The following is a 12,135-nucleotide window of genomic DNA, read 5'->3' as shown; positions in this document are numbered from 1 at the left end:
AAGGTGTTTTTCACATATCTCTTCAATGATATATCGTTTGTGGAAGTGTGCTTTCTCTCCTGAATCCCAGGAGAAAATGCCTGCAACTGAAGATTACGCACCAATTTAGACAAAGGACACCGGGCGGACCCCTGGAAAATGTAGTCTCTTATGGCCAATCTTCCAATGATATGCCTACAAATACGTCACAATGCTGCAGACATCTTGAAGAAACGACAGAAAGGGCAGGCTCGTTCCTGGTGCATTCACAGCCATATAAGGAGACAATGGAAAACAGAGCTTCAGAAATTCTGCTCATTTCCTGTTTGAAGTTTCATCTTGGTTTCGCCTGTAGCATGAGTTCTGTGGCACTCACAGATAATATCTTTGCAGTTTTGGAAACGTCAGACTGTTTTCTTTCCAGAGCTGTCAATTATATGCGTAGTCGAGCATCTTTTCGTGACAAAATATTGCGCTTAAAACGGGCACGTTTTTTTATCCAATAATGAAATAGCGCCCCCATAGACTCAACTGGTTAATCCTGCTTTTATCATTTTATATTTTGTGGGACAAAATGGCTGCCTTTTGCCTTTGTTTCGGTGGTGGTCTAACATAAATATGTGCTGTGTTTTCGCCGTAAAACATTTTAAAAATCTGACACGCTGGGTTGATGAACAAGGTGTTTATCTTTCATTTGAGGTATTGGACTTGTTAATGTGTGGAGGTAAAATATTTCTAAGAATATTTTTGCATTCCCTGCGCCACCATTTCAGCTGAACAAGGGGGGTGTAGTACCCTTCGGGGAACCCATGGCATCAACAGGTTTTAAACAGGATATTTTGTCACGACAAGATGCTCGACTATGCATATAATTGACAGCTTTGGATAGAAAACACTCTGACGTTTCCAAAACTGCAAAGATATTGTCTGCGAGTGCAACAGAACTGATGTTACAGGCAAAACCCAGATAAAAATCCAACCAGGAAGTGCCCCATTTTTTGAAAGCCCTGCATGCCAATGACTCCTTATATGGCTGTGAATGGGCTACGAATGAGCTTACGCTTTCTACGTATTCCCCAAAGTGTCTACAGCATTGTGACGTCTTTTTACGCATTTATGTTGAAGAATAGCCGTAAGGGACCACATTGAGCAAGTGGTCACATGATGGCTCCCGGAGAAAATCTTGCGAACATTTGCTATCTAACTGGGAGTCTCCTGAGTGAAAACATCTGAAGTTCTTCAAAGGTAAATGATTTAATGTGATTGCTTTTCTTATTTTCGTGAAAATGTTGCCTGCTGGTAGCAGAGCCTAGCATAGCATTATGCCATGATAAACTTACACAAATGCTTGTCTAGCGTTGGCTGTAAAGCATATTTTGAAAATCTGAGATGACAGTGTGATTAACAAAGGGCTAAGCTGTGTCTCAATATATTTCATTTGTGATTTTAATGAATAGGAACATTTTCTAGGTAGATTTATGTCCGCTGCGTTATGCTAATTAGTTTGAGGCTATGATTACGCTCCCGCATGCGGGATGGGTAGTATCTTGTCCCACACATGTATTATTGGAATGTAGTCTTATACGTTTCAGGGTGGAATTCTTTAGTCATTACTTTAACATATAAATTCCCTTATCAGTGAGTGAAGGAGGCTTTGTTGCGAAATAGGAAGTCAGAACCGTCCAGAGTAGTGATGCTAGTCAGGCGGGCGGGTGCGGGCAGAGCATGCATTTAGTTTTACTAGCGTTTAAGAGCAGTTGGAGTCCACGGAAGGAGTGTGGTATGGCATTGAAGCTTGTTTGGAGGTTTGTTCACACAGTGTCCAAATAAGGGCCAGATGTATACAGAATGGTGTCGTCTGCGTAGAGGTGGATCAAGGAATCACCCGCAGCAAGAGCGACATCATTGATATATACAGAGAAAAGAGTCGGCCCGAGAATTGAACCCTGTACTACCCCCCATAGAGACTGCCAGAGGTCCGGACAACAGGCCCTACGATTTGACACCCTGAACGAACTCTATCTGAGAAGTAGTTGGTGAACCAGGAGAGACAGTCTTTTGAGAAACCAAGGCTGTTGAGTCTGCCAATAAGAATAGGGTGATTGACAGAGTCGAAAGCCTTGGCCAGGTCAATGAAGACGGCTGAACAGTACTGTCTTTTATCGATGGCGGTGCACCTGCTGAGGTGCACCTGTGACCAAATCGGAAATCGGATTGCACAGAGGAGAAGGTACGGTGGGATTCGAAAAGGTCAGTGATCTGTTTGTTTACTTGGCATTCAAAGACTTAAATGCTTCTGACTAACTTCATTTAAAAACATATAAATATATATTTTTAAAAATTTACTACGTAGGCAAGTCAGTTAAGAACAAATCATTTTTTACGATGACTGCCTACCCCGGATGACGCTGGGCCAAATGTGCGCCGCCCTATGGGACTCCCGATCGCCGCTGTTTGTGATTCAGCCCGGGATCAAACCAGCATCTGTAGTGACGCCTCTAGCATTGAGATGCAGTGCCTTAGACCGCTGCACCACTCGGTAGCCCAACTTATCTAAAGGGGAGATCTCCAGAGCCGGCTGCTCTATGGAACTACTATAGTGCTGTCTGACTGAGGGAGGTTTTGTACGACTCTGTATCACTGTGTGAACACCCAGACAATGTTGGGGTAGTGTAAAGTCTGACACTTGTAATCTCCTGTATCTTCAGCCTGGACTCCATTGATGGTCAGAGTGAAGTCACTCCTAGATCAACTACCACTTAATCTAGATGGAGTCTAAGACTGAATGGTTTTAGCTAAGTATACTAGGTATTTAGGAGCTCCTCCAGGTTTCTGTTGATAATAGGCCATCCCCTGTCCATAGATGTCACTGTATACAGCATTGCTGGTCTTACAGCTGAGACTGACTAAGCGACCCACTGAAACAGTTTTCACTGCAGGACTCTGAGTCACAATGACCTGGCCTCTGGACTCTGAAACAGAGTCCAGAGGCCAGGTCACAACTTGCAGACTTGTTTACGTGTTGCTGTGCGTTTTGTTGCCAACCTATTTTGCTACCTGACAACTTTACGGTTTTTACTTTTTAATTACCGTTTATATTTTTGTTTTTTCCCTCAACTTTTTCACTCCGGACGCTTTATCTGGACATGGTTCGTCAGGACCTCCAACAGCCGAAGCTAAGTAGTAACATTAACATGATGCCTTCTAATTGCAGTCGCTGTACTCATAATATACAGGAGAACAATCGCCTTACGGCGAGGATAGCTGTGCTGCAAGCCCAGCTTCAGACGCAATCGTTAGGCAAGGGTAATTTCAGTGTAGGAAAGGATGAAACAGCGTCTGTGCCACCAGTAAGTACAGATAGTAGTATAAATCCCCTGGCACAGTCCCCGTAGCCGGACAACTTTCTCACGGTTTCTGGAAGGAAATGCTGTAGGAATGCTCAACCGGTGTCGCTCATTCAGCCGACAGAAACTTTCAACCGGTTTTCCCCATTAAGCAGCGAGTCGGAGTCAGAGGCCGAGCCTTCTCTTGTCTCTACTCCTCCCGTTATGGGGTCTGAGACGCCAAAGCTTCCCACCATTAACTATGACAAATTGAAAACTCTAGTCATTGGCGACTCCATTACCCACAGTATTAGACTTAAAACGAATCATCCAGCGATCATACACTGTTTACCAGGGGGCAGGGCTACCGACGTTAAGGCTAATCTGAAGATGGTGCTGGCTAAAGCTAAAACAGGCGAGTGTAGAGAGTATAGAGATATTGTTATCCACGTCGGCACCAACGATGTTAGGATGAAACAGTCAGAGATCACCAAGCGCAACATAGCTTCTGCGTGTAAATCAGCTAGAAAGATGTGTCGGCATCGAGTAATTGTCTCTGGCCCCCTCCCAGTTAGGGGGAGTGATGAGCTCTACAGCAGTCTCACAACTCAATCGCTGGTTGAAGACTGTTTTCTGCCCCTCCCAAAATATAGAATTTGTAGATAATTGGCCCTCTTTCTGGGACTCACCCACAAACAGGACCAAGCCTGACCTGCTGAGGAGTGACGGACTCCATCCTAGCTGGAGGGGTGCTCTCATCTTATCTACCAACATAGACAGGGCTCTAACTCCTCTAGCTCCACAATTAAATAGGGTGCAGGACAGGCAGCAGGCTGTTAGCCAGCCTGCCAGCATAGTGGAGTCTGCCACTAGCACAGTCAGTGTAGTCAGCTCAGCTATCACCATTGAGACCGTGTCTGTGCCTCGACCTAGGTTGGACAAAATTAAACATGGCGGTGTTCGCCTTAGCAATCTCACTAGGATAAAGACCTCCTCCATTCCTGTCATTATTGAAAGAGATCATGATACCTCACATCTCAAAATAGGGCTACTTAATGTTAGATCCCTTCCTTCAAAGGCAATTATAGTCAATGAACTAATCACTGATCATAATCTTGATGTGATTGGCCTGACTGAAACATGGCTTAAGCCTGATGAATTTACTGTGTTAAATGAGGCTTTACCTCCTGGCTACACTAGTGACCATATCCCCCGTGCATCCCGCAAAGGCGGAGGTGTTGCTAACATTTACGATAGAAAATTTCAATTTACAAAAGAAAAATGACGTTTTCGTCTTTTGAGCTTCTAGTCATGAAATCTATGCAGCCTACTCAATCACTTTTTATAGCTACTGTTTACAGGCCTCCTGGGCCATATACAGCGTTCCTCATTGAGTTCCCTGAATTCCTATCGGACCTTGTAGTCATAGCAGACAATATTCTAATCTTTGGTGACTTTAATATTCACATGGAAAAGTCCACAGACCCACTCCAAAAGGCTTTCGGAACCATCATCGACTCAGTGGGTTTTGTCCAACATGTCTCTGGACCCACTCACTGTCACAGTCATACTCTGGACCTAGTTTTGTCCCATGGAATAAATGTTGTGGATCTTAATGTTTTTCCTCATAATCCTGGACTATCGGACCACCATTTTATTACATTTGCAATTGCAACAAATAATCTGGTCAGACCCCAACCAAGGGACATCAAAAGTCGTGCTATAAATTCACAGACAACCCAAAGATTCCTTGATGTCCTTCCAGATTCCCTCTGTCTACCCAAGGACGCCAGAGGACAAAAATCAGTTAACCACCTAACTGAGGAACTCAATTTAACCTTGCGCAATACCCTAGATGCAGTTGCACCCCTAAAAACTAAAAACATTTCTCATAAGAAACTAGCTCCCTGGTACACAGAAAATACCCGAGCTCTGAAGCAAGCTTCCAGAAAATTGGAACGGAAATGGCGCCACACCAAACTGGAAGTCTTCCGACTAGCTTGGAAAGACAGTACCGTGCAGTACCGAAGAGCCCTCACTGCCGCTCGATCATCCTATTTTTCTAACTTAATTGAGGAAAATAAGAACAATCCGAAATTCCTTTTTGATACTGTCGCAAAGCTAACTAAAAAGCAGCATTCCCCAAGAGAGGATGGCTTTCACTTTAGCAGTGATAAATTCATGAACTTCTTTGAGGAAAAGATCACGATTATTAGAAAGCAAATTACGGACTCCTCTTTAAATCTGCGTATTCCTTCAAAGCTCAGTTGTCCTGAGTCTGCACAACTCTGCCAGGACCTAGGATCAAGAGAGACACTCAAGTGTTTTAGTACTATATCTCTTGACACAATGATGAAAATAATCATGGCCTCTAAACCTTCAAGCTGCATACTGGACCCTATTCCAACTAAACTACTGAAAGAGCTGCTTCCTGTGCTTGGCCCTCCTATGTTGAACATAATAAACAGCTCTCTATCCACCGGATGTGTACCAAACTCACTAAAAGTGGCAGTAATAAAGCCTCTCTTGAAAAAGCCAAACCTTGACCCAGAAAATATAAAAAACTATCGGCCTATATCGAATCTTCCTTTCCTCTCAAAATTTTTAGAAAAGGCTGTTGCGCAGCAACTCACTGCCTTCCTGAAGACAAACAATGTATACGAAATGCTTCATTCTGGTTTTAGACCCCATCATAGCACTGAGACTGCACTTGTGAAGGTGGTAAATGACCTTTTAATGGCATCAGACCGAGGCTCTGCATCTGTTCTCGTGCTCCTAGACCTTAGTGCTGCTTTTGATACCATCGATCACCACATTCTTTTGGAGAGATTGGAAACCCAAATTGGTCTACACGGACAAGTTCTGGCCTGGTTTAGATCTTATCTGTCGGAAAGATATCAGTTTGTCTCTGTGAATGGTTTGTCCTCTGACAAATCAACTGTAAATTTCGGTGTTCCTCAAGGTTCCCTTTTAGGACCACTATTGTTTTCACTATATATTTTACCTCTTGGGGATGTCATTCGAAAACATAATGTTAACTTTCACTGCTATGCGGATGACACACAGCTGTACATTTCAATGAAACATGGTGAAGCCCCAAAATTGCCCTCGCTAGAAGCATGTGTTTCACACATAAGGAAGTGGATGGCTGCAAACTTTCTACTTTTAAACTCGGACAAAACAGAGATGCTTGTTCTAGGTCCCAAGAAACAAAGAGATCTTCTGTTGAATCTGACAATTAATCTTAATGGTTGTACAGTCGTCTCAAATGAAACTGTGAAGAACCTCTGCGTTACTCTGGACCCGGATCTCTCTTTTGAAGAACATATCAAGACCATTTCAAGGACAGCTTTTTTCCATCTACGTAACATTGCAAAAATCAGAAACTTTCTGTCCAGAAATGATGCAGAAAAATTAATCCATGCTTTTTGTCACTTCTAGGTTAGACTAATGCAATGCTCTACTTTCCGGCTACCCGGATAAAGCACTAAATAAACTTCAGTTAGTGCTAAATACGGCTGCTAGGAATACTGACTAGAACCAAAAAATGTGATCATATTACTCCAGTGCTAGCGTCCCTACACTGGCTTCCTGTCAAAGCAAGGGCTGATTTCAAGGTTTTACTGCTAACCTACAAAGCATTACATGGGCTTGCTCCTACCTATCTCTCTGATTTGGTCCTGCCGTACATACCTACACGTACGCTACGGTCACAAGACGCAGGCCTCCTAATTGTCCCTAGAATTTCTAAGCAAACAGATGGAGGCAGGGCTTTCTCCTATAGAGCTCCATTTTTATGGAACGGTCTGCCTACCCATTTCAGAGACGCAAACTCGGTCTCAACCTTTAAGTCTTTACTGAAGACTCATCTCTTCAGTGGGTCATATGTAGTCTGGCCCAGGAGTGGGAAGGTGAACGGAAAGGCTCTGGAGCAACGAACCGCCCTTGCTGTCTCTGCCTGGCCGGTTCCCCTCTTTCCACTGGGATTCTCTGCCTCTAACCCTATTACAGGGGCTGAGTCACTGGCTTACTGGGGCTCTCTCATACCGTCCCTGGGAGGGGTGCGTCACCTGAGTGGGTTGAGTCACTGATGTGATCATCCTGTCTGGGTTGGCGCCCCCCCCTTGGGTTGTGCCGTGGCGGAGATCTTTGTGGGCTATACTCAGCCTTGTCTCAGGATGGTAAGTTGGTGGTTGAAGATATCCCTCTAGTGGTGTGGGGGCTGTGCTTTGGCAAAGTGGGTGGGGTTATATCCTTCCTATTTGGCCCTGTCCGGGGGTGTCCTCGGATGGGGCCACAGTGTCTCCTGACCCCTCCTGTCTCAGCCTCCAGTATTTATGCTGCAGTAGTTTGTGTCGGGGGGCTAGGGTCAGTTTGTTATATCTGGAGTACTTCTCCTGTCCTATTCGGTGTCCTGTGTGAATTTAATTATGCTCTCTCTAATTCTCTCTTTCTCTCTTTCTTTCTCTCTCTCGGATGACCTGAGCCCTAGGACCATGCCTCAGGACTACCTGACATGATGACTCCTTGCTGTCCCCAGTCCACCTGGCCGTGCTGCTGCTCCAGTTTAAACTGTTCTGCCTTATTATTATTGGACCATGCTGGTCATTTATGAACATTTGAGCATCTTGGCCATGTTCTGTTATAATCTCCACCCGGCACAGCCAGAAGAGGACTGGCCACACCACATAACCTGGTTCCTCTCTAGGTTTCTTCCTAGGTTTTGGCCTTTCTAGGGAGTTTTTCCTAGCCACCGTGCTAGGAAAAACAAAAGTCATGGTTGTTGTGAGTTCTGTTGTCCTGAAGGACAGCTCTCAGTCATGAAGTGTTAAACTCACAGGGCTATAAACACTCCCAGAGCACTGCAGCATGTGCTGCTAATGCAAAGTGTCCTATATCTGGGGGCTCACAATTGACCCAGAGTCGTCAGCGTTTTTGCCGGGGTAGACCGTCATTGTAAATAAGATTTTGTTCTTAATAACTGACTTGCCTAGTTAAATAAAGGTTAAATAAAACAATTAAATATGTAAATAGTCTTCCTGGACAGTCAAACTGATATGATGTAGAAACCTGATAGCTATGTAATGACTGACATGGTCTCTGATATAAGTGCTGAATAAGGACTGATATATTGATTATAGACTATCTACAAATGGAGCATATTGTTATTAATGTGTTATTTGACCAGATAGTAGCTGCTTTCTGTCTCCCTCCAGTGGTCAGGCTCAGTAACTGCAGTCTGTGTGTGGACTGTGATGCTGCTGACTGACTCAGATCTAAAAGGGAGATTACCAGAGCTCTGACATCTCCAGTCTCCTGCTTCACCTGCTGCTCTCTGGAACTACCACAGTGGTGTGAGGGAGGATGTATGGGTAATGTTTAGGGCTTTATTGTATCTCTTTGAATCAGTGCTGAAGTGCTGAATGAGGACTGATATATTGATTATAGACATCTACAAATGGAGCATATTGTTATTACTGTGTTATTAGACCAGATAGTAGCTGCTTTATGTCTCCCTCCAGTGGTCAGGCTCAGTAACTGCAGTCTGTGATACAGCTGACTGACTGATCTAAAAGGGAGATCTCCAGAGCTCTGACGACTCTAGTCTCCTGCATCACCTGCTGCTCTCTGGAACTACCACAGTAGTGTGAGGGAGGATGTATGGGTAATGTTTAGTGGCTTTATTGTATCTGTTTGAATCATGTTGATTAAATTCTAGCTTTTCAAAACATAAGTCATCTTTAGGGGTTTTGATAATTGCACAAGTAGTATCCCATCAGAATACATTTTGAGATTTATTTTATAATAATTAGGTGGGTAATTAAATGTGTCTTATTTCACACAGTTATATGCCCAAGTGTGAATTGGAATGATTTCTTTTTGCATATCCCAACTCCCCCTGAGACAACCTCGGAGAGTGGGGTCAAGGCCAGGGTCTGCCGTTGCCAACGGCGACCCTGGAGCAATTAGGGTTAAGTGCCTTGCTCAAGGTCACATCAGCATATTTTTCACCTTGTCGACCCAGATATTTGAACTAGTGACCTTTCAGTTACTGGCCCAACACTCTAACCGCTAGCTACCTGCTGCCCCTTTTACAACATCAAACAGCAACTGTTTTATCTGATAACTAATGTATGGTAACTTTTATGTCACACCACCATTATATTATTATTCTGATGATGATCAGATATAATGAACTGTCTGTTCACTCATGCTCGGTCTCTCATGTAAGTTCCTCTAATCAGTTAGTGAACACTTCTCTAAACTAAAGCTGGTAGGATTCCTCTGGTAGTGTTGTCTGTCCTCTGTGACTTTACCACCACTGTTAAATGTGAGATCAACATGTTTAATAAAGGAATATACAACATGGATCACTATCACTACTGCTGCTGCTGTTGTCTTTCATATGGACAATATGGAGGAATACTAGCAACACTGATCTAATGCTGGACTGTACCTCCAGACTAGGAGAACCTGATACATGAATACATGAATGACTCATATCTGGATTTAAGATACAATTCATATTTGTATTATCTAGAAACAGCTAATATGAAGTGTTTGTTCTACCTGGAAGATGTTAAAGTGTATTAGTGTTGATTATGATTCTGTATGAGTGATCTTCACTGTAACAGCTGCAGCATCACAACACAGAGGTTTTTGTACCAGCAGTAATAGTGATTGTATCACTGTGGTGTACTTTTGGTAGCGGCACCAGACTTGATGTTGGAAGTAAGTAAAGAACAAATGATTTATTCCAAACTATTTATTCAACTTTTGATGTTGCGTTTCAATTTCTCTATACGTTTTGACTTGATATCGAGTATTTTTCAAATTAACTTTTTTAGATGATTTAAACAAAATACACAAGGCCTACACATACTATGGCCAATTTTAATATGAATGTTATTACATCTAATCAAATCTGACCTGCCTTTAAACTATGAAGTGATTAGCCTACATTTTAGATTAGTTGTATGAATAAACATGCTGCACCTACAGTAGTAGGAGATGTACAAGAAAAAGTCAGGTTTGGTCCATGTTAAGGAAATCAACATGAAAAACACTTTATTTCTAATTGAGTAGAATAATTCATTTCTGAAATGTATTCATACTATAGTAGAGTTAATTATTTGAACCACAGTCTAAAGAAATGAAGAGTGCCAAACATGCAGGAGGTTGTTGTACCAGCAGTAATAGGGATTGTATCACTGTGGTACACTTTTGGTAGCGGCACCAGACTAGATGTTGGAAGTAAGTAACACGCTCTTTGATATTTATTTCTGATTATTTTTTGGGGTATTTTACTCTGTGAAACTTCGTCTATATGAATATATTGCGATTTTTCATATTTTCCTTCCTAAAAAAATATATTTTTGGTATTACTTTTGACTAAGCCTGCTTTCAAATGAAATGTTATTTAAATAACATGTTCAAATGTAGGTGTTTATTTAAATGTGTGGTTTGATGGATTGCAGAGGAGAGTTCCAGTATGATAACTATTTAATAATATGGAATAGAGTTGTTGCATTGTGTATTACTGTTTGTGTGCATTATTTATATTTTTATTATCTTTAACTCAAATATTTTTGGTTAAATGTAGATTTTGAGTGAGCCTTCTTTCAAATAAATATTTATTGACTCAAAATGATAAATTGTAGGTTTATTTGAATGTCTGATTTGTAAAATTGCATAATATTACACCTAATTGTGGTATAAAAACTAATAGTATTGTATATAGTATTCATCATTGTTGCGTTGTATTCCTGGTAGACTTCACTGTTAGTGTGAAGACAAAGACAAAGAATATGAGTAGGTTGTTCTGATCAGATCCATTCCTAAACAATATCTGTATAACATGTATAACTGACACCATATGACTAGTAACTCTAGTTATTTAACCACTTTATACTTGTTTGGTTCATAAATCTGCTTTGTATCCTATTACTTTAGTGTTTTCTCCACATCTTTTAAATAATCTAACTTCTACATTCATATTTAGAGGGCATTTCCAATTCACTTTATTTGGTTGTGGACCTTAATGGAGATAATCTCTTAGTGTTGCTGTACTTGTTGTAATTACTTAGTTGATGTATTCTGTTTGTTCCAGGTAACAGTGCCCCCACCCTCACCGTCCTGCCCCCCTCTAGTGAGGAGCTGTCCAGTACAACAACAGCCACACTGACGTGTCTGGCCAACAAGGGCTTCCCCTCAGACTGGACCATAAGATGGAAAGTGGACGGGACCAGCCAGAAGCAGGAGACCAGTTCTAGGGTCCTGGAGAAGGATGGCCTGTACAGCTGGAGCAGCACCCTGACTCTCACTGGCCTGGAGTGGACCAAGGCAGGAGAGGTGACCTGTGAAGCTCAGCAGAATTCCCAGACTCCAGTCACCAAGACCTTGAGGAGGGCTGACTGTTAGGCCCCCTAGTCACACACCCCTGTGGAGAGAGGCTGCTGGTTCCTCTGCTTTGACTCATGTGTCAGTCCTCTCTGTGGACTGAGATTGAATCGGTATTAGATTTGATGAGTTCTGTTTTGTTACTATTAGATACTGTAGGAATGTTTGCTTTGATGCTTTGATGAATAGATGAAAATAAAGATTTCCCTTTGGAACACATATTTCTGTTGTCTCTTTTAATAATTAGACTGCAGTCTTAAATGTTGTTGAATGGTATAGAATACAGTAACAAGCCTGATTCACAGTTTCCTTTAAAACTATCAGGCCTGAATGTCATTGCTTAGTTATTTATGTTCTCACTTGAAACCACATCATCTTCAACCAGCAAATCAAATCAAAACAAATGTTACTAATCACATGCGCCGAATAC

General features: G+C 42.2%; 1 gene segment (V, D, J or C); it reads left to right on the top strand.

Annotated features, from left to right (window-relative positions):
* Positions 1 to 10,196: 10,196 nt before the first annotated feature.
* On the top strand, positions 10,197 to 11,924 carry LOC139379298 (Ig kappa-b4 chain C region-like). The segment is given in 2 exon segments: positions 10,197 to 10,559; positions 11,416 to 11,924. Coding segments are annotated over 2 exon segments (396 nt in total).
* Positions 11,925 to 12,135: the final 211 nt, after the last annotated feature.

This window comes from Oncorhynchus clarkii, chromosome 21 (assembly GCF_045791955.1).
Source record: "Oncorhynchus clarkii lewisi isolate Uvic-CL-2024 chromosome 21, UVic_Ocla_1.0, whole genome shotgun sequence".
Taxonomy (NCBI): Eukaryota; Metazoa; Chordata; class Actinopteri; order Salmoniformes; family Salmonidae; genus Oncorhynchus; species Oncorhynchus clarkii.
This window is presented reverse-complemented; position numbering and strand designations above follow the sequence as displayed.